Source organism: Amphiura filiformis, chromosome 2 (assembly GCF_039555335.1).
Source record: "Amphiura filiformis chromosome 2, Afil_fr2py, whole genome shotgun sequence".
NCBI classification, from domain to species: Eukaryota; Metazoa; Echinodermata; class Ophiuroidea; order Amphilepidida; family Amphiuridae; genus Amphiura; species Amphiura filiformis.
The window spans coordinates 25,097,571-25,121,130 of NC_092629.1; the positions used below are offsets into that span (position 1 = coordinate 25,097,571).

Below are 23,560 nucleotides of genomic sequence, written 5' to 3' on the forward strand. Positions count from 1 at the left end.
GCTCTTCCCAACTCAACAGAAAGCGAGATACCTCATTGGATAAAAACCAATCGGTATTGCTCAGCGATGTAGTATAAGGTTAGCTTCATATAGTCCACAGCTCAATGAAACCATGATTAGATTACGAGACCCGCGAAAATGTTCGCCGACATGACGCCGGATTATGTAGGGGAGACCGGGGCGTGTCCGCACTATTTTCTTCAATCTCGCCTAGAGTGGACAATTCTCATGTTAGAAGGCTATAGTTTTTACATTTTTAAGCTGTATGCTATAGCTAAATACTACCACATTTGTAAGGACATTGAGTTTCAGTAACGGCAGGAGAAGGGAAAATAAAAATCACGATGACAGGGCGGACTTGCCCCGTGCTGGGGCAAGTCCGCCCCTGGGGTAAGTTCGCCCTGATAAAAAGAAAAGGTTATAATATTGCAAAACAATTATAAGTTTAATGCAAACGTTTAGTAAAGGGTATATTAGGCACTCACTCTCTTCCCAAGAGTCTACTAAATTTATTGGAGGGGTATAATGTAAGCTAATAAATGTAGGGGTCCAAAATGAGCAAAACCTTTATTTACAAAACGGTGGTATGAGTAATACTGATACCATTTAACTTTAAAAAATATGCGTGCATGTAGTTTTACTCTTCTTAAAGGTATTATTATCAATATTTTGCATAATACGCCGATGGGGCGAATCCGCCTCGGGAGTCCGCCTGGGAAAAACATAGGGCGGACTTGCCCCTTCACATACAGGACGGACTTGCCCCAACGCTACTTTTTTTCTTTACCTCGTGTTATGCCTACTAAACACAATATGTCGATCTTTTAATTGCATATGTTGGGCAAAACGTTTACCTTCCAAATAAATATAAGAACGGAAACCGTCTCTGCAAGGTCTTGAGATTATTACAATATTACTAAATTCAAAAATGTAAACTTCCTTGACTCAAAAACGTTTTTTGACGATAATTTCTGTGGCGAGAAGTGTCAGACTGTCTTGTTTTCTTGGGTACTTAGCTATGACGTGTGCCAGCTAATTACATCATCATTGTAGTTTTCCAGCAGTCACGAGATCAGAAACATGGGGTGGGCGGACTTACCCCGAGGGCGGACTTGCCCCGGTCTCCCCTATAGCCGACGGGCCGATGGAACTCCTACTTACCTGTGCAATCCACGATGTACACTGTGGAGACAGAGGGTGAGTCTACCGTCGCATAGACACCATAAACATTTCCGGCGGCAGTAGCTCCACTCAACGCCAGCGTCAGCGTAAAATACTCCATATCTTCTATCAACATGTCAGAATTGATTGGGTACGTAGCAGTAGCAGTGGACTCTCCTGGCGGGAAATCTAGGGTAAATGTCGTAGCTGTTGGCATGGGTGGAACGTCAATTGCTGCATCGTAGTCTGTTCCTAAATCTGCCGTTTCAGTCATGTCAGCTACACCAGGTGTAGTTAAAGCTGTAAAAAATTTCAGATGAAAATTTCAAATAGAGACAAGTACAGAGTACAAAACCAGCATGTAGAGATCGAACCCGTTTCTTGTTAGCGATTTATGATCACGTTTTGCAGTAAATCATTTCATCGTGTGCCAAATATTAATTTTCGAATTTAAGAAATTGTTGATTGTTTTTAATCAGAGGGCTTATTTTTAATTGTGTGCCAAGACATATTCATTTTAAGGAAATTAATTATCCGAATTGGACAAATTATTTATTTGTGTGATAAAGATTAATGACGAGAAATTGGTAGATGGTAGTATATGGTGTCCCTGAAAGAGACGTAGCTTTATTTTTTAATGCCCAAACCAAACAGAACTAAATAGTTTAGATGATGTGGTTGAGGATTAAACATCTATCTCAAACTTTTTTTAATTTCTTGAAATATAATAATTTTACGAAAATAACTCATTTTCAATCCGTTCCACGAATTCAAATATCACTCAATGACAATAGACGCTTCATGCGCATTGGTAATCCAGCCATAGATTGATTATGTGTTAAAACTGTTTTCATGGGAAAAACTCAAGGATCCTGACATTGCTACTGAATTTGAGGCTAAGATTGGAGGCAGATTTGCTCCACTTATAGCAGCCAACTTGGATATCGAGAGTTTTGAATGAAAACAGCACAAGAGGTGTTGGGCAAAGTAAGAAAGAAGAAACAGGCATGGATGACAGATGATGTGTTACCAGTGGCGTACCGTGGCCGCCCCAACCCCTGTGGGCTGAAGAAAATTCGGTCGTTTGAAAAAGTGAAGAGCAAAAAAAAAAAAAAAAAAAAAGAAAAAAAAAGGGTTTCATGCGCTAGCGATCTAAAAGCAGCACATTTTCATGTATAGTACCATTTTTTCAAACTTTTTTATGCTTTATCAAATTTTTCCGCCCTTTTTTATTTACTAATTCTTTTTGCCGCCCCATTCGTTTTTGCCGCCCCTGTTTTTGCCGCGCCTTCTTCTTCCGCCGCCCTTCATTTTGGCCGCCCCTGTTTTTACCCCGGCGGCGCCCCCAAAGCCCCCCCCCCAAAAAAAAAATACGCGCATGGTTACAATCATGTGTCAGGCGCAGGGAGATGAGGAAGAGGCGTTTCATAAGTGACATCGACCGTACCAACTACACCAGAATTAACAGGGAAGTAAAGAAAGCAACTAAAGAAGCAAATGAACAGTGGATCCATGATCAGTGTGATACAATCTACGCCAATATGGAGCGTAACAACACTGCAGTAGCTTTTCAAACCATCAGAGACCTTACAAAGAAGAAAGCTGATAGAACAACAGTAATTGAGGACAAAGATGGACATCTTTTTACTGAGAAGAAGGAAATATCCAACAGATTGAAGGAATATTGTGAAGAACTCTACAACTATAACCTAACATCAGACCATAACCTGTTACATAGGCTGAAAGCAATGGCAAACACAGAGCAAGAGGAAGATCCACCAATCCTCACTTCTGAGGTTGAAGAGGCCATAAGAAACATGAAAGATGGGAAGTCACCAGGTATTGGTAATGTTCCGGCAGAGATGCTGAAAAGTGGTGGCCAAACAACAATCGAGGCTTACATTAAACTCTGCAATGAGGTATGTACATCAGGAATTTGGCCATCCACATGGACACGGTCGATCATCATTCCTCTCCCAAAGAAGGGCAACCTTAAATCTTGCAACAACTACCGCACCATCAGTTTGATCAGTCATCCGAGCAAGATACTTCTCCGAGTCATTCTTAATAGACTTCGACCTCAAGCAGAGAGAATCACAGCAGAAGAACAGGCAGGATTCAGAAAAGGGCGCAGCACAGTGGAACAAATCTTCAATCTGAGAATTCTGAGTGAGAAATTCCGCACAGATCAAAAGCCACTTTTCCCACAAAATCATTGTTTTTAAAAAAGCATTTGACCGTGTTTGGCAAGAAGCAATGTTTGAAATCCTAAGAAAGTTCATTATCAGTAATGGAATTGTAAATGCGATTGAAGCATTGTACACTGCATCTAAGAGTACTGTACTGCTAGGAGATGAAATCAGTGAGTGGTTTCGTACCCGAGTTGGAGTCCGAAAAGGTTGTCTACTGTCACCAACCATCTTTAACATCTTCCTTGAGTATATCATGATGGAAGCTCTTGATGGATTTGAGGGAACAGTCAGTATCGGAGGGCGAAGGGTTACCAACTTGCGATTCGCTGATGATATTGACCTCTTGGCAGGACAACCTGAAGAACTAAGTGACCTCACAAGAAGGCTAGATGACAGTGCAAGGCGACCTGGCATGGAAATCATCGCTGCAAAGAGCAAGGTCTTGAAGATGGGGTCTGATGGAATTGTAGAAGTTCATGTTGGAGGGGAAGAACTTGAAACAGTTACACAATTCAAATACCTTGGTGCAACCATCACAGATGATGCCAAATCAGGCAAGAAATCAAAATTAGAATTTCTGTATCGACATCATCACTAGCCAATCAGAAACCAATTTGGAGAGACAAGAACATCTCAATGGTAGCAAGAATGAGCCTCCTGAGAGCATTGGTAATTTCCGTCTTCCTGTATGGGTGTGAAACCTGGACGCTTAATCATGTTAATGCCGAGATGGAAAAGAGGATTAACGCGTTTGAGATGAACTGCATGAGAAGGCTCCTCCAGGTCCACTACTCTACGCATACTACCAACACACAAGTAAGGGCAATGATGGAAAGTTTCATTGGAGAGCATGAACACCTGATCTCCATTATGAAAAGAAGACAACTCCAGTGGTTTAGCCATGTGATCAGATGGAAGAACAGTCTAGCAAACACCATTCTGCAGGGAGGTACAGATGGTGTAAGGAAGAGAGGAAGACCAAAGAAGAGGTGGATTGATAACATCAAAGACTGGACTGGATTGAACTTTGACCAGCTCATATGAACAGCTGAGGACAGAGAACTTTGGAAATAATGCATCTCTAAAGCCATCACTACGTCGCCCCAACGGCCTCCTAGCTATGGGACATAGATAGATATATAGATAAATAGATAGTTTTCATGGTTTTATTCCTCAATTACATCAACTGGTTATGTTTGGTTCGGGCTTAAGGTACTAACAAATTAAAGTGTTCAGCGATACAGTTCTTTCAGGGACTCCCTGTATGCTATGGATTGGCATAACTAGAACACGTAACACGCCCTATAATTAGTGCTAGAGGTTGCTGGCTAGAGTAAGGGTTAGGATTAGGTTAGAGTTCGGGTTAAGGGCAAGCGTTATGATGAGGTAGGTATTCCATACTTGTTCCTGCTAATTTATAAAAACATCTTTACACAATTCAATTCATGAAGAGAATGTTGATATAAGGGGATGACATTAAATTCGCGATTTGTCTATAACCAAAGTTTACCTATGACAAATTCCGCTGGTTTGCGGGCGAGAAATTAAGGCAAGCTATCGATTGGTTATGAATCATAATTCATATAACATTTTATAAAGCACTCGTTGCAGATTTACTGAGCTCTGAGCTTGCAGAGCGCCCATCCTCCATGAGCTCAGCACATTAGCGCCAATCTGTCTTGAAATGCCGGGGTGGGACAATCGGCCTGAATTGTCCAAAAGTGGCTGATAAGACCAAACATTGGGTCATTTTGCCAAAGGTTGGGGATACGGCCCCAGGATTGACGCCCATGGCTCAGCACATACTTTTCTAAAAAAAACACAAGATGTAATTTTAATAACAACAGGTCACATGTTAATTTGTTATTGACGCCTTCCCTTATTCTCCTGAGGATCCTCTTGGGTTAATATCTTACATATTTGATCATCATTAGCGATGAGTCCATCCCGATGAACGGTGACAGATAACATAGATCCTTCCTTTGCTGTGTACTGCGCAGACTCGATCCAGAAATGAGCTGGTTCATATAGAGAGAAAAAATTAGGAAATTGTTACTTTATAAACTGTAAAATGCCAGTGTCCCATACTTGTATAGGAAGGGGGCATAATTATGTGCACATATCCGCATGTGCATGTAAATAGAACCCTTTTAGGTCAAACTGCCAATGATCCCCTTTTAAGGACTTTGTCGCCAAATAAACCTTCACCAAATGACACCAATTTTGTTCACACAAGTCCTATTTCCAGTCGTCAACACCCGGTGACTACTTTTTGACAAAAAATTGCGATTTATCAAATCGTCGAAATTGAACCTTTCGCTTTCATGTAAATTATACAATTATAGTCAGACATAATTGGTAACTTCTCCTTTGGACTTCCCTCCCCAAAGGGTCATTAGTCCGAAAAGGGTTAGGTTAGGTTGAAGTTAGGTTATGTTGACGTTTTAGGTTAGTACTAGGGTAAGGGTTAAGGTTAGGATCAGGATTAGCGTCAGTACCGGTATTAGGGTTAGTGTTAGGAATAGAGTTAGGTATAAGAATGGAGTTAGGGTTAGCGTTAGGTTAGGGTTATGACTTAGGTGGTAGGTTAGGGTTAAGGAGAAGGTTAAAGTTAGGGAGCTTTAGGGTAAGGATAAGGGTTTATTAAGTTGTCGGACAATTGACTTACTTCGGACTATCGTCCTGTAGCCCTATCCTTAAGCAAAAATGTAGTATTCTGCCTTATTAATAAATACTAGATACTTTGTTTTGCGTTGGGAGCAGTAAATGGTAAAATGGTCGTATCTGCTGCGTTGTTTATCTGTATAGGGTCATACTGCCTATGGCGTGTTACGTTGGGATCAGACTGATTTACCCCTGATCCAACCCCACCCCACGAAAGTATTTATGAACACTCCTCAAGACAGTATTCTCTATTAGGCTAAAATAAAACACGTTTATTTGCTGTAGTGGTCTGAAAACTAATGAGAAAAACAATTTTTTATTATTTTTATTTTTAACATTTTGGGGGCCAAATTTGGACCATAAATGGTCTTAAATTACTCCTTGAGACTATTCCTCAATCAGTTATTGTCAAATCAGTGCAGACTAGGTTAGATATGATAATTTATCGTTTTAGGAGATTTATACATTGGTTTTCACAGGATATTAAGTGATTTCGTATTGCTTGTAAACAAACTGTATAAGAACAAAATCTTTGAAAAAAAATTGTCATCATTTTTTGCTTGGAAATGTTATTTTTCATTATAGCTTGATTTTTATATGATTTTAGTGATTATATATTACTTGTAAACAATTAACTATATGAGTAAAAATCTTAATTATTTGCTTGAATTTTATTCTGGATTTCTCAATAAAAATGACATGCAATACAAAAAACAAGATGCGCGCAGCCTACCTAAAACAATTTTTTAAGCCTTAAATTGTTTAGGTTTAATGTAAATAAATACAGTATCGTTCTCTCATTTCTCCAGACAAGGGTCTATGATTCCTGTATCTGTTTTGTTATAGGCCAGTCAAAATATGAAATCACCCACCACTAATTGCAACAGAATCCATTTCACATGCGTCCATCTCCCAAAAGATCACACAAAATATATCCCCGTAAATCCAAGTAGTGACCGGAACAATGCCTAATTTGCATGAATCCAAAATGGCCGCTTATGCAGGGGGTGAAATTTCAGGTTGGTCAAATGTATTCATCTAGTCATAAGGATTTAGAACAAGTATAGTTTGACCTATCGCTGATGTACAGTTCTTGCGTTATAGGGGAAAAGTTCAAAATGTCAGAATTTGGATTCCACAGCTATAGGGACAAAAATTGAAAATATCTCTTATTATAAAAAAAAAATTGGTCTCAGATTGCTCCGCTTGCAAAAACATTTAAAAAAAGAATAGTTTGACATATCTCAGGGGGTTTGTTACCTTAGTAACATGGTCAAAAAGATCAAAATTCATTTAGCCCTGTTGACCTTGACCTATTTTATGATTATATGTGTGTAACAAAACATCCAAAAGCAATTCAACTGTTCTCATTCATTACTTTTAGCCAAAGGAACAATTTCAGACCAATTGGATGGAAATTGGAACATTTTGGAAACACCTGTGGACCCCAAATTTGACATTAACCTTTTTGCCTATAACTCAAGAACTGTATGTCGCAGACAGGGCAAACTATAATTCTTCCGAATCCTTATAATGAGAGCAATACATTGATATGGTTTTTAACAAGGTTTGTATTGACCAACTTCTAAAATTCCACCCCTGCATAAGCGGCAATTTTGTACAAATTAGGCACACTGTTCCACTTCTTGGATTTTCGGGGACCTTTGATGTATACATTATTTAATATGTTTTTCTGAAATGAATGGTGATTAAATGGATTAATATGTTGCAATAGTAGTGGCTTAAGCCCTTATTTTTCTTAATTTAACTGGCCTATCCTGGCGATGATACGTACTTCTTTTCATTTTACAGATGTAGCCTCTGGGCTCATCACATGGCATGTCATTCCAGTCTCCATCCTCGTACAAGTAAATACAATGTTCAATGCCTCTATCATTATCAGGTTGGGTATCTCGCCAATTAGTATAATCATACTGAAAAGAAAAACATAAAAATGCCTCAATTACATCATTGGCGAATGGTTTTGCTTATTGACCATCTGTTTCAAGTTTTCGCCACACAGTACATGTAGATTTACCCCCCCCAATATTTTACCAGGGGGTGCTCCACACAGTGTCATCGCCCCGATATCTTCATGGCAGAAATCGCCATGGTAGGTTGAATCCACCGCCACGCATGGTCATTTTGTTCCAATCTGTTTAATAGTTTTGAGACGCATAATGGGCCGAAGGACATCTGACTAAGGCTACTGACAATTGCCCGGTGACTGACCTCGTTGTGTGTGAGTCGAGCATGGTACGCCATAGGTCATATGCTTTTAGACTACCCACGATTGGTCTATACACTGCGCTATATAATTCGGCACATATAAAATCAGAATTATTGTCAGTTTTTGAGTTCAAGACGCAAGCTTCTTTCTCAAGACGCAAGCTAACGACTATCATATCTGTTCAACACATATATTCAAGTGCAAGGAACTACATCTGATTTCTTTAGACGAAATCATTTACGGGAGATATTCATCATTTTCTACCCCGGTATCCAAAGATTTTCGTCTGAATATCAAAATCGTGCATAGCACATTCACGTGTATCGATCCCGGGTATTGATTTTAGTATCTCTGGTGTACCAAGTAATTATTAGCCAGGCGATGTCGGTGTGCTCCATACAATCATCCCCCCTCCCAATGTTAACACCTGGATATGGGTTTCTGAACACATTAACCTCATATTTGCCCATTTTAGCCCAAAAATGAAAAATTTCTCGCGCTTCGCGCGCATTTATTCCACTTTTGCACCATATTTCATCAGTTTAACTTCAAAATAGAAAAAAATTTCGCGCGCTTCGCGTGCATTTGCACCATGGACTTATTCTGTGGCCAAAAGGTACTGGATTCACTATACTTTTTTCCAACCCAATCCCCCCAATGTCAAAAGGAAATCTACGCCACTGGTCGTAGTTACAGTAAGAGGTGACTCTAACTTTTTGGCCACTTTTAACGTTCATTTAGATTGGATTCTATAAACGTTTGCAACAAGTTTCTGCATTTTCAAATGCAGAGAAGTCAACACAATACAAATATTGGGAAATTTAATCAAAATACGTTGTATTTTCGACTAAAGGCACTTTAATAAAAAAAATTACATTTTGTAAGGATAATCGTATTTTCGCTGACCCCAAATTTAATTAAGTTGTTCCGGTTGTTTCCGGAAAATGGGAACAGGTTCTATCATAAGACAAACGGAAAATCAAATTGCCTTCATATGTACCCCCAGTATGCCCCTATAGGTAAATGTGCCCCTAAATGTTTCAAATTATGACTTTCTACTTCCGATTTTCGTAATACATCCTTCCCACAAGGCATTATTTTTGGCTATGTTATCCCATCTTTCCCATAATGCATTCATATTTAGGTGTACGACCCCCATGTTTTTTAATTATATTCCTTATTTTACCTCACCCATTTGACACCACCCTGGGGGTAATACTAGACACCATTGACCCACCATGAAACCCTTGACCCACCATGGCACGACTTGACCAACCATAATAGCCTTTGACTCATCATGACATCACATGGCCTACCGTGACCTTGATGAACCATGATACCCCTTGACTCACCATGACACCTGCAGTTACCTATCCTGACATCACTTTTCCCACCATGACACCCTTTCACCTACCATGATACCCCGTGATACCCCAATGGCCCACCCTGACACCCCACGACCCACCATGACACCCCTTGACTCATCCGTCTTCCCCTTGACCCTCCATGACACCCCAGCTTGACCCAACAAGCTCGTATGACTTGGAGACGCTCTGCGAGCTTGCATCATCAGTCTAATACATTATGTACTTACCGAGGACGCTCTAATACCTTATGCACTTACCCAAGACGAGCTTACACCATACGCCATATCACCTTATGCACTTACCTAAGACGCTCTTATACCTTATGTACTTAACCGAGGACGCTCTTATACCTTATGCACTTACCGAGGGCGATCTTACACCATACGCCATATCACCTTATGCACTTACCTAAGACGCTCTTATACCTTATGTACTTAACCGAGGACGCTCTTATACCTTATGCACTTACCGAGGGCGATCTTACACTACGCCCCATCATCTTCTTATGCACTTACCGAGGATGCTCTTCTACCTTATGCACTTACCGAGGACGCTCTTATATCTTATGCACTTACCGAGGGCGATCTTACACCATACACCCTATATATGCACTTACCGGGGACGCTCTTATACCTTATGCACTTACTGAGGACGATCTTACACCATACTATTACCTTATGTACTTACCTAGGACGCTCTTGTACCTTTTGATCCCGCTTCATACCCTTGAACTCACCATGACACCTGCAGTTACCTATCCTGACATCACTTATCCCACCATGATACCCATTCACCTACCATGATACCCTAATGGCCCACCCTGACACCCCACGACCCACCATGACACCCCTTGACCCATCCGTCTTCCCCTTTACCCACCATGACACCACGGCTTGACCGAATAAGCTCCTACGACATGAAAACGCTCTGAGAGCTTGCATCGCAACACTAAAGACGCTCTAATACCTTATGCACTTACCCAGGTCGAGCTTACACCATACGCCATATCACCTTATACACTTACAGAGGACGCTCTTGTACCGTATGCACTTACCTAATACGCTCTTATACCTTACGCACTTACCGAGGACGCTCTTATACCTTACGCACTTACCTAAGACGTTCTTACACCTTATGCACTTACCGAGGGCGATCTTACACTATACGCCTATATCACCTTACGCCCTTATCGAGGACGCTCTTATACCTTATGCACTTACTGAGGACGATCTTACACCATACGCCCTATATCACCTTATGCACTTACCGAGGACGCTCTTATAACTTACGCACTTACCGAGGACGCTCTTATACCTTATGCACTTACCTAAGACGTTCTTATACCTTATGCACTTACCGAGGGCGATCTTACACCATACGCCCTATCACCTTATGCACTTACCCAGGACGTTCTTATAACTTATGCACTTACCGAGGACGCTCTTATACCTTATGCACTTATACCTGAGACACTCTTATACCTTATGCACTTACCGAGGACGCTCTCATACCTTATGCACTTACCGAGGGCGATCTTACGCCATACGCCCTATCACCTTATGCACTTACAGAGGACGCTTTTATACCTTATGCACTTACCGAGGACGATCTTACACCATACACCCTATATCACCTTATGCACTTACCGAGGACGCTCTTATAACTTACGCACTTACCGAGGACGCTCTTATACCTTATGCACTTACCTAAGACGTTCTTATACCTTATGCACTTACCGAGGGCGATCTTACACCATACGCCCTATCACCTTATGCACTTACCCAGGACGTTCTTATCACTTATGCACTTACCTGAGACACTCTTATACCTTATGTAGGCCTACTTACCGAGGACGCTCTTATACCTTATGCACTTACCGAGGGCGATCTTACAACATACGCCCTATCACCTTATACACTTACCGAGGACGCTCTTATAACTTATGCACTTACCTGAGACACTCTTATACCTTATGTACTTACCGAGGACGCTCTTATACCTTATGCACTTACCGAGGGCGATCTTACAACATACGCCCTATCACCTTATACACTTACCGAGGACGCTCTTATATATTATGCACTTACCTGAGACACTCTTATACCTTATGCACTTACCGAGGACGCTCTTATACCTTTTGACCTCATATATTTGGTATTGATCCCGCCTCATACCCCCCCCCGCCAATAAAATACACGCATGGAAAAGCATATCGCGTTTGCTCACAGTTGCTTGTTATGTAGTTATGACCATTTGGATGATCGTGACATGCGTTGTTTCTCATTTTTAGGCTTCTTCGCGCACATTATAAACAATCATTTTTTCCCGTAATAATTCAACTTTTACATGTTACTGTTTGCTTATACTCACGTTTCATATCTTATCTATGGGCTCAGTACGGTCAACTTAAAAGTGAGAAATGACTCGTGTATTCAATTGTTGAATGTTTTCTGAAACACCGTATCTGCCGGCTTATTTTCCACTGCGTAGACTGATTTCATGTTGACATAGGGGGGATGAGGGTTGGAAAATTTCATGAATTATAGTGAATGCAACACCTTTTGGCAACAGAATAATTTTATGGATATAAATATGCGCGCGCCAATGACATGCGAGCGAATCGCGCAAATATTTGCCTCTTTTTAGGCTAAAATGACCACAAAATTAGGTTAATTTGATCAGAAACCCACATACAGGAGTCAGCATGGGTGATTGTATGGGCCATCCTCCCCCGTCGAAATATTCTTCTCCTTCGTCCCCCTGGATCTACGCCTATGTTATTTTCAACATTTTGTTATGTAACAGCAGTTCACTCCGGTAGTAAAAATTACTTGAAGTGAGTAAGTTGCCATCGTCATGATCGTGCTGATCCCTAGATATGCGGGTAGGATTCTCACAGTTTGTCCACAAAACATCATCAATGGGGTAGGTTTTACAGAACACCTCTGGACATGAGTCCAATATTCGAAACTAATACATTTATGGGTAGACCATTCCTATCATTGACACTTTCCTTCCGTTGATGGAGTGAACATCGATACCACGTCTTAGCCTCGTTTTCGTTATTCCTTAATCATGTGCTAATCATGTCCTTTCTTTCGGTATGTTATATACCCTACCGATGTTCACCCCATCAACGGCAGGAAAATGGCAATTATAGAAATAGTATATATGCCTATAGTATTTGAATGCACCTACCGGTTGTCCATCCACCCATTCATACGTCCCTTCTGTCGTTAAATCATCCAGACCAATCCAGACCCAAACCCCTGGATAATCTAGAAAAGCGAATGCAGTAACATTTACAAAAATTAATAATTTAGGGGAAAGTGGGCATAATGGACCCGACGCAAGGGGCATCTAAGGAGGGATGTGCACCCTTCATTCGGGAAATGAAGCCCTAATTGAAGCCATTTGGAGACCATTGTGGCACTATTATTATTTACCCATACGCAGGGGGGATGTCCCCCTCATGAGTTGGAAAATTTTGCAAAATGGGGGTCCAGTTGAAGCCATTTTGTGTATCATTTTACGCAATTTGGGGGGGGGGTGGATATACCGGCGGGTTCGCGCCCCCTCCGCTCTCCACCTGGATCATTCCGGGAGGATCTCGCGCCCTTAGCTCCCTCCCCCCCTGGATCCGCCGGTGGAATACAAGTATGGCCAAACAAAAGTTATTATCTGAATACTTCCAACGCAATCGGAGCATCCGGGTCAGATTTTCGGGTTGATGCGTCTGAGGTAGCTTCCCCCATGGCTCCCCCCCCCCCATGCATGTAGGGCCTATAGTTTGATCAGCGCAGCTCGTAATAGGTGGGAAATATTAAGCTTTTACCACTACGCCGGCGTTAAGAGTGCTATTAGTTGACCTGTCTGGTCTATATTTAGCCTATTTGTTAAAGATAGTAGACAAAGTATAGGCACGGCACATAAAATCCCACCAAATATAAAACGTTTACAGAAAACGTATAAATTAATGTCGGGTTATATAAAGGGTATACAAATGTTTTAATAACATTCAAAAATCATTTTGGTAACTTTTTGCAAAACATTTTAAATATAAATAGCATATTATTTTAGTGTTGACAAAATATTTTGCCAAAATGTTTCCAAACGTTTTTATAACCCGACATTTAAATGTTATTAAAACGTTTTGAAATAGTGTTTTGTTGTTGTTGTTTTGTTTTTTTGCTGGGTTAAGACCAATATGATCTGCCAATTAGAAAAACAACTTCTAACGGGGCAATATGAAACCGGTGCCATCGGCATTTTACCCCGTCGGGATATGTACCATTTGTATTTTGCCCCGATGGTGGGGAAAATGGTATTCTTTATGCGAAAATGTTTTTTAATTTTTATGGAAATTTTTAAGAGTCAAGTATTATTTGTCAAAGGAATAGTTAAACACAAATTTTCTACAGAACGGATCATGTATTACTTTTGTAGTGAAGGCACTTTCGTTTATAGGATGACATCGAGCTTCTGGAGACAAAAGTCTAAAACTTACTATCGTTAATAAAATCCTGTTCAAGCTGATTGTTAATACTCGTCAATGCTGCTCCTTTTGCGACGCAAGCATCCCGTGCTTCCTCATAAGTGGCTTGGATTTCCCATAGTTCACGCCTATAGCAAAAATTGTCAAACTCCTGCCAACCAACGGGACATTCAACCTCTGCATAAGATATTAAAGAATAATTAAATAACATAAATCATGCAAATCTAACCCAACAGACCGTAAAATCCATATTGATGTATCTTTCCTGTTTATTTATCTGTGGTTAATTTCCCCAAAGGAGAGTGGGACCCTTATACCGTAAAGATTCGCCTAATGGCGCATATAACATGACAATAACTGGAATTTTTGGCATAACGAACTCAGAAGTGTTCTCCGGTAAAAATCCAACCAGCAAATAAGGATTTGGATTTCTTTTCTATTTGTACGTGGAATTAAGTTATCCTAAGGCAAAGGAGCTTAGACTATGTGCGCCATTAGGCGAATCTTTACGGTATAATTACAGGTGATGGGTAGGCTACGTGCCTGTTGTTTATATGGACAACGGGCAATAGACCAGCTTCTACATTATCATGACAATGATCCCTTTCTTTTATCTTATGACCCAATGGCCCCTTTCTTGTTTCCTGCTACCCTTAAGGGCTGGGGTATGAACGTTTGGACAGTATTTATTTTGGGACATTAGAGCACATCAGACATATCGAATTGCATTCTGAATACGAAGAATGTCATTCTGATATCAAATAATTTTGATTTTTTGAAATTCGCAATTTGATACACATTTTATGGCAAATCATTAAAAATTGATATTTTTGATATTTAACAGTATAACTTGAAGTAAACTTTATAAATCTGATGATTTATACTTAAAGTGTATGTAGGTGGGATAAAAAGCCGACGATCAATTCAAAATTTTGACCTTTCGTATTGAAGATATGGATTTTTTCCCCAAAAACACCAAACAAAAATAAGGTATTTTTGGGAAAATATCCATATCTTTAATATGAAAGGTCAAAATTTTCAATTGACCGTCGGCTTTTCCTCCCTGCTACATACACTTTAAGAATATATCATTAGATTTATATAATTTAGGCCTACTTCGAGGACTGTTATTATATCAAAAATGTGAAAAATATCAAATTTTTATAATTTGTCATAAAATTTGTATTATATTATTTGATATCAGAAAGACATGCTTCGTATTCAGAATGCAATTCGATAGGTCTGAGGTGCTCTCATGTTCCACAAAAAATACTGTCGAAACGCAATAAACGCTCATTTTGGATCCCTTAACAACACCTCATTTTTTTCAAATCAGCTACACAAGGACCCTCAGCAATAATTAGGCTATAATATTATATATAGCGCTTTTCTTGAGGTAGTAATTTCCATTTGAAATCCGTTGTTTTGTAAGACAACAGAGGCTAACACTGACAGGGCCATTTCGAATTAATGTCTTTATGTATTATGTTGGCATAATATTACTTTTAATATTTTGCCATAACAATAATTTTTAATATTATGGCTGTAAAACTAATATTCTGCGTCAATTTGTCTAGCAGAAGACAACAGGGACCATCGTAGATACAGATGATGGTGGATGCGATATCGCTATTTTGACGTCGCCATTGGATTAACACATAATCATGAAATCTTCACAAACAATTCTAAATTTGTTATGTGGTGTCAAAGCAAAATTATCTTACTCTAAAACCGTTGGGGTTCTGCAAAGTACCCCACTGCAAGTATGTTAATTGTCCATTTATAATCGCTAACCGTGTATTGTGAATGGGGCTGTCAGCCCTGTATCTTCGCCAGCCTCGTACGTCCGAATTGCGTGTCCTATGCCGCCTGGTAGATATAGGTCTAAGACTGCTGCCCTCATTCATCAACTCTCAACGAAGCATAACACAATATCATGTGCAGTGTAGACGACTGAGGGAGTTAGCCTATAGGCATACAGCTATTTCCATGTGTTTGAATTAGTTTTGGAAAAGCTTGAATTGATTCGAAATACCAGCATTCCAGCAAAAGTGAATATAAAGAAGGGAATATAAAGAAGGGAAATTATTATTACCACAAATTTAAATGGAAATTGTATTGTTATTATTATTTATATTTGCAAAAAGTAAAATAAAACAGAACTTTTAAACTAACGCACCTTGACGAAGACCTATCCTTTTATTGAGATTCGGGAGACGTGACACTATATGGACCACAATGGCCTCATCCCAATGGCATAGTTCAATAAACTCAATTAAACACTGGTAGTGCAAAATTGGACCTCAAATTTCAGATTATGAGTTTTTGTACCCAAATTTTCAAAAGGTCATTCAATAAATGTACAAATATGTTGGGGTTAAAGAACTGTGCCCTGATAGATGAGCATGTTGTGAGGCTTTGACAATAACAAAATTGATGACTATCATGTCATTGGCCTCCCCGCATTTACAAAATGTAGTTCCGCAATAAATAAAATGATGACTTTGAAACAACACACACGCCTCCGTTCGTTCGACAGTCCGCTGGTTCGATCATCAACAACATACGGTAGGGATTACATATGACTTTCAATAGGATTAGGATTATGGTTAGGCCACATAAGAATATAGCTCGTTTCACGTCCGCTTCTCTCCTCACTTTCTGGGATCAGTTCATGATATATTTTTGTTAATTTTCATATTAAATTGCAGTTTAAAATACTTCACTAAAATGTTGTAAAATGCTGATAAATAAGTTTATCAGTCACTTTCAAGTGTTTTATGGCACTCTAAGGAGTGTAACCCTCGTTATCTTAAAATAAAATGGACCAAACCGTGTCCTCGAAGATGTTAAAAACTACTGGTAATGTCAATTTTCCGTGAAAATTGCTGTATCATCGTCAATTTTGCCATAATAAACAAAACAAGAAATAAAAACATCCTCCCTCCTCATTTTTCCAAAAACGTGGGGACGTGAAACGAATTTTTTAATTTTATGTGGCCTTAGGGCATTAGTGTTAGGATTAGGTTTAGGGTTAATGGGGTATTACACCCCTGCCCAATTTTGTGCCTATTTTTGCATTTTTCTCAAAAATTATAGCTCATTGGTGACAAGTAAGATATGTATATTATAGGGCAAGGACTACACCTACTGTACTGAAAATTAAGCAAGTCAAAGCAAGTAGTTATTGATTTATTGATCAAATATTGGTTTTACCTCATTTTGACTGTAACTCCACAACTGTTGTCTGTGCTGAAATAAAATTTCCATTGCAGTAGTTGTAGTCCTTGCCCCTATAATATACATATCTTACTTGTCCCCAATGCGCTATAATTTTGAAAAAATGCAAAAATAGGCACAAAATTGGGCAGGTGTAGTACCCCTTAAGAGTATATGGTTGTGTTATAGGGCTAGGATTCCGTGTCAAAATAAGTGGAATCTCGAACAAACGTAATGCATCCAAATGATAGGTTCTGGTTCCATGATAGCTACGAGAGCATAAAGCGTTGAATTCAAGTTCAAAGGAAATTATGGCTTAAAAGTTTGGTTTGCTTAATGAGACGCGACGAAACAGACAATAGCATGATAGATAGCGGTGATATAATTTTACAATGTATGGCTTATCATGGAAAGAGACGAGATAAAATGCGTAGATTACGGAACGTTTTAAGTGCCATCAGATAGCAAGATCATTTATCTTGACAAGATGACACTTAAAACGTTCCGTAGTAGATAGTGGTGATACATGTGTGATAAAAGTTTACACCATCAACGCAAGGTTAGAGAAGGGTATGCGTTCAAGAAGCATAACTGTATTTTGTCAAGTCAACTAGTCAACCGCGATGAGGTGTTAGCCCCCGCAATCACGTATATGCCCAAATGTTGCCAAATCTTTAATCTCAGAGGGGTTCAATGGCGTAGCTAGGAATTGTGGCGCCCAGTACAGGGCTAGGGATACATAATGCCCCCCCCCCCCTAATTCTTGAAACAATTGCGCTTGGAGGGGCGCAAATTGATGCTGAATTGTTCAGGGCACCTCCCCCCTGTCGCTACGCCACTGGAGACGTTAGCTCAATCGATAAGGCTTTCGACTATATGGTGCGAGAGTACACCACATTTCGCCATAATTCATTCTAGAAACGCTTGCTGTTAGAATAAGAACAATTTTAATGCTAAATTATTGCACATTCTAGGGAAGCGTGGTTACTGTTTTGAAATAACCGAGTGAGAGGGTTTTCAAGAAAATATTTTCCTGTCAAAACTGAAGCATCCTCTGTATAAAAGAAAATAATGAATATTAACTGCACATCATATATAACTATTCGTGATACCCAATTGTGGCATATTTGAGGTCGTTTATGAGGCAGAGAATTTTATTTCAATTTTATATACGCCAAAATATTTTTTAATTGAGCAAGAATAAGGATAGAAAAAACGTTAAAAATTCTATGTATAAATAACATTAGACCCGGCAAAAGATTACTGTTTCGTTTTTATGGTATTCTAATCTTTTATTTCCCGAAGAAACATTTGGGGTCTAAAATGGATTTTTTATGTAATTGATAAAAACATCGAACGTGTATACAAGAAAAATGGTAGGTTCCTCTATAGTATTTTACTGACCATGCTAATGTACTGACACCGTGCGAGCACATGTCAAAATCGATATAATGTATTGTCCATATAGACACGCATTTATCATTTATTATTGTCGGATTAACAACAACTGAGCGCTATTAATACACATTAATGTTTTTAGGCAAATAAAATTCCAAAATATGGTACGTTTTCTGCTTTTGCTTGTCACGTGGTAGGCCTATATTGAAGTTGCGATTATATCTTCAAATAAGTTTCAAATGGATTCCATCAAGACAAGTGGACGAGTGGTCTAAGGCGCTAGGCTCATAGAGCATACGGCATACCAAAGCGGCGTGGTCCGCCGTGAGTTCGAACCCCGCCTCTGCCAAACTTTAATAGAAGTAATATTAAAATTTAACTTTTTTTAAATTTCATATTGGGGAAATGTGACTGGGAGAATTTATGTATGGCGTGGAGTGGTGTGGTGCGAGAGGTTGCGAGTTCGAACCCTAGTGGTGCCTAGTAATAGTATGCTCTCGTGGAAAAATTGAGTTAGCTTGAAATTCCCTTGGACAAGGAACTCACTGCTAATTTGTCTCGTTGTAACCCGTACGAAACTCGGGGAGCTGATCCTGGTTGTGATGGTTATTTGTGGAATGTTTAGGGTGTGCGCTCTTGAAGCAGCAAAGTCCCCGAATTGTTGTTTAATGGTTTATGGAATGATGTGGGGCCATAGTGGTCAGCGACATTCTGTAAAGTGTGCTGAGGCTTGTGGATCAACGTCTAGGCTTTGTGCCTGTGCAAATTACTGCGCTTTTTTTTTTCTTCTTTTTTTTACTCAAGTTTGATTTTGGTGGGGTATGCCGCTGAGAATTTGAAAGTGGACCCATAAATATACCAATTTTTCAAGAAATTTGGACCCATCGATAGGCCCCTACCAAAAGTCAAAATTTAACCCAAATTGTCTTAGTTTTTATAAATTTTCCCAAAATGTTTGTAAAATTTCGAAATTTTGGCTAAATTGAGGCAAAATTTGGCTATTTGTCAAAAAAAATTGAAAAAGGACCCATTCATATACCGAAATTGGCTTAGAAAAAGGGGTCATTGATATATCAAAAGGCCGAAAATGCTATACCCATATTTGCGGCACGTCCCCGTATGATCATTTGTACTAAGTACCCCCCCGGTCCCCTCAGGCTCCCGCAGAATGGTCAATAGAGTCGTCAGTCGTATTTGGAGTAAAATTTGGGCCTGAAATCGGCCCCTGTTTCCACCCCTGCGTAGACTTATATGAATTTGTTTCGTGAAATAATTGGACCATCTAGAAATTTCCCACGTACGTTAAAATTATGGTTAAAGTTGGATTAACCATTACCTATTTTAGTGTTAAAGTGTTAATAAAAGTGTTAAATGATAAAATTTAATGGAATTATGAGTTAATAAAGTGTAAACATGCTGCTCAAATAGTGTTAATTAAAGTAACATTTGGTTTTAGAGTGTATGCATTGTGAATTTTAGCAAAGGTGTTTCACTTTTTAGCTTACATGTATATAATAAACCCATGTTTGAATGCTTCGATTTGTACCAATTCTGTAAATTTAGTGAGCAGTGGCGTAGCTAAGGGGGGGGGGGTGGGGTGGGGTGGTGGGTGGTGGCGGGTTGTGTGGGGTAAGGGGTGACAGATGCCCCCTTTAGGCTTTTTTGTATTTTTAACCATTTTCATCAATGTTTGCCCGTCGAAAGTTGCTTTGCCCTTCGACCCCCCCCCCCTTAACACACTCTGGAAAAGTGCTGGCTACGCCACTTGAGTGACTGTTACGCTATTGGTAGAAAACATACAAAATAATGGTTTTGGCTTTTTCTTAAAAAATTAGTGGAAGAACATTGAATTTAGCTTTATTTCCAATTAGGTCGAAGTGAAGGTTTGAGCTATTTTTCATCTGACAAAATAGAATAATACTTTTGTTATTAAAAAATAGTTCTGCACATGTACAGGTCCGTACGCATGATTATTTTTCTTCGGGGGATCATTAGGAAACGAATTTGGAGAAAACCTTCTGTTAATAAAATACTATGCTGAGCCACCAGCCTGGGTGGCTCACGCTCCAGTAATTTCAGATGATTGAGCTCAGTAATACATCAAGGAATGTCTTCCAAATCATGAAAACAAATAGATAATCAGCTTATCGGATTAAACGCTTAGAGGGAAGGTCTTGCTGCTCAACGAGTGTTTGTCTGTTTGTCAGAAGGTTTTCTCCAAATTCATTCTCTAATGGTACAAGACTTTTCAAATGAAGGGTGCACTTTGCAGTTCAATTTACTTGCGCAGATTTTTTTTTTGCAATAAAAGCTAAACCCCGCTCAAATTTATCCATTTGTGGAATTTGAACAACTTATTACCTAAACGTAGATCTTTAATCAGCTTCAACTTGTCTCCCACTTTTGGAGCAAAAGTCTCCCGCCTGTGGGGTTAACTAGTTTTTATATTTTGACAAAATGTTTCGTACTCCTTACTATCAGGGATATTACAAACACGATATATTAATTTTCTCTTTTTTGTCTCAAGTTTAATATCCACAGATGTAAATTTCCGGAAAAATTATAATTGTTCTCAGTCTCAATGCCTTACACTGCAACAAAAACAGCGGAGCAGCAATCGTAAAAAATATGAAGATGCTTATGTGTTTAGCACAAGGTAGTGTTAAAAAGTGTGCTTTTTAACACTATCTTGTGTTAAAAAGCATGAACATCTTCATATTTTTACGTGTTTTAGTGTTAACACCCCTAAACCTTCACTGTATATTTATGAAGTGTTCAGCAAGTGTTTATAAGTGGCTATGAGTGTTTTTTTGGGTTTTTTGCAGCGCATTGTTTTGGTCAAATTAAAACAAAAAGTTGAATATAAAATTGTTGAAAAGCAAAAAAATGGACTTAGTCTTCATTTAAAAAAATGAACTATTGATCTAGAAAACTATAATAGTCGGCCTACCCCCGGGCCTACCTCTTAACAATATTTTATTTCTCTTCCGATATTGACACGCCTTAGATTGGAATATTTCATTGTTTTCTGTGTGGGTGTGATTAATGTTTGGTTTTGTGGTCGGCTGTTTTGTAATGTATAGTGTCTGTCATTTTTGTTTAGTTGTTTGAAGCTTCAAAATTGGAGCAAAATATATGAAAAAAACACCAGTTCTGTACTTTTCCGACCCGACAAAAGTCCAAACATATTCCAAAAATCTTGCTCTAAGATATCATTGATTCGATTCAATTCGATTTTCATTGTCTAAATCAATATATTATTGAAAAATAACACTTTGATGTTTTGCAATAGTTCATTCTACAGATAATATACTTTAAAAACTTGCTTGACTTATTGTTGTTAATGAGTTATGTACGTTTTACAAAACTGTTTTTGTTTCAGCCCTCTTTACAACATAACTCAAGAGCCATAGGACCTACAAAAGTATGTGATATTTGAATTCGCTATGAAATGATCAATGCAATTTTGCCAAAGCTCACTACTAGTCGCAAGATGACCTAAAGGTCATGAGGTTCACTATTCCGAACATAAAGTTCTATTATAGCCCAGAAGTTAGTGGGGTTATGGTTAGCATGGTTAGGGTGAGATTTAGGGTTTGGGTAGGCCTATACTAAAATTACGGACGGACAAGCGAACCTACAGGACTAGCACACCTTCCCAAAAACGTTTTACAGAAAACGTTTAAATGTCGGGTTATAATATCATATAAAGGGTGACGTAGGCCTATATAAAATGTTTAAATCATTCAAAAACATTAATGAAAACTTGCTGCAAAACATTCTAACATAATGTTACAAAATGATATTTCGCAAAAATATTTACAATAACACTTTACAATATTTCTAAAATGTTGTTGTGGCATTTTTGCATATAAAAATAATTTTAACAATTTATGACCTTTATATAACCCGACATTTAAATAGCTTTAAAATCAACACCAAAATACGTTTAACATAACGTTTTAAAAACATTTTCTTTTTCTCTCTTTTTTTTTTTGCTTTTTTTTTTTTCATTTTTCATTTTTTCATTTTTCATTTTTTTCATTTTTTTTTCTCATTTTTTTGCTTGGGTTAGGACTTCCAGACCAGCGGATGTATATAGACCATCACGATCAACACTTTTGCCATTAATTGCCATTAAAAGGATACAGTTGGCTGGATTTCATACTACATAATATTGAAGTAAAAAAAATACTTCAATAATTACCGCCGTGACGGTTTACGATTTCAAAACAAAACTAATACATGTCATCGTCTTATTGAATTAACACTATGGGAAGATAAATCATTAGGATACTTGGGCTTGGCAAATATTCTGACAAATACTTTGTGCTGGAATGTTAAATTTTGACTTCAAACAAACAATTATTTTGACGACAGCGATTGGTATCTTGTCTGTTTTTGGTTGACACGATTGCATATAGACCATTTCCCTATTATGTCATTTTAAGGTTAGCAACTATTTTTAACTAGGGGGGTGTGTTATTTAGCAAATTTCAACTTTTTAATATGAATTGCAGTTCAAAATATGGTATCAACATTGTAAATCAAGAATATGAAAGAATTTTATTCAAAAAAGATTTCTAACCCCCTGTACATGCCCCTTGAAAATTTTGAAACAAGGTTTCCGAATTCGGCAGGCTTGTATACTTATTGCATGTAGCAGACGACGTTAATGGAAGTTGAAATGGCTGTGAACACTTGATTAAAGTGCTTTTCGCTAAAACTATGGGTTGTGTATGTGGCCTTCTTGATTAGCTAGTGTGATATTAGTTCTATATGATGACATTTGAGCAATTTTGGACATAGATTAGTGTGGTGTAAAAAGTGAGTA

The 23,560-nt window shown here is 38.7% G+C and overlaps 1 protein-coding gene across 1 annotated transcript in view; it reads right to left on the bottom strand.

The window, feature by feature from the left end:
- Positions 1-23,560, bottom strand: part of LOC140139337 (uncharacterized) — a 135,169-nt gene that overhangs the window by 99,022 nt on the left and 12,587 nt on the right. Inside the window, exons 2-6 of the mRNA XM_072161119.1 lie at positions 14,122-14,286; positions 12,813-12,892; positions 7,813-7,951; positions 5,270-5,371; positions 1,162-1,461 (exon numbers count right to left, since the gene is read on the bottom strand). Coding sequence (XP_072017220.1) covers positions 1,162-1,461; positions 5,270-5,371; positions 7,813-7,951; positions 12,813-12,892; positions 14,122-14,286 — 786 coding nt within the window. The remainder of the gene's footprint in view (positions 1-1,161; positions 1,462-5,269; positions 5,372-7,812; positions 7,952-12,812; positions 12,893-14,121; positions 14,287-23,560) is intronic.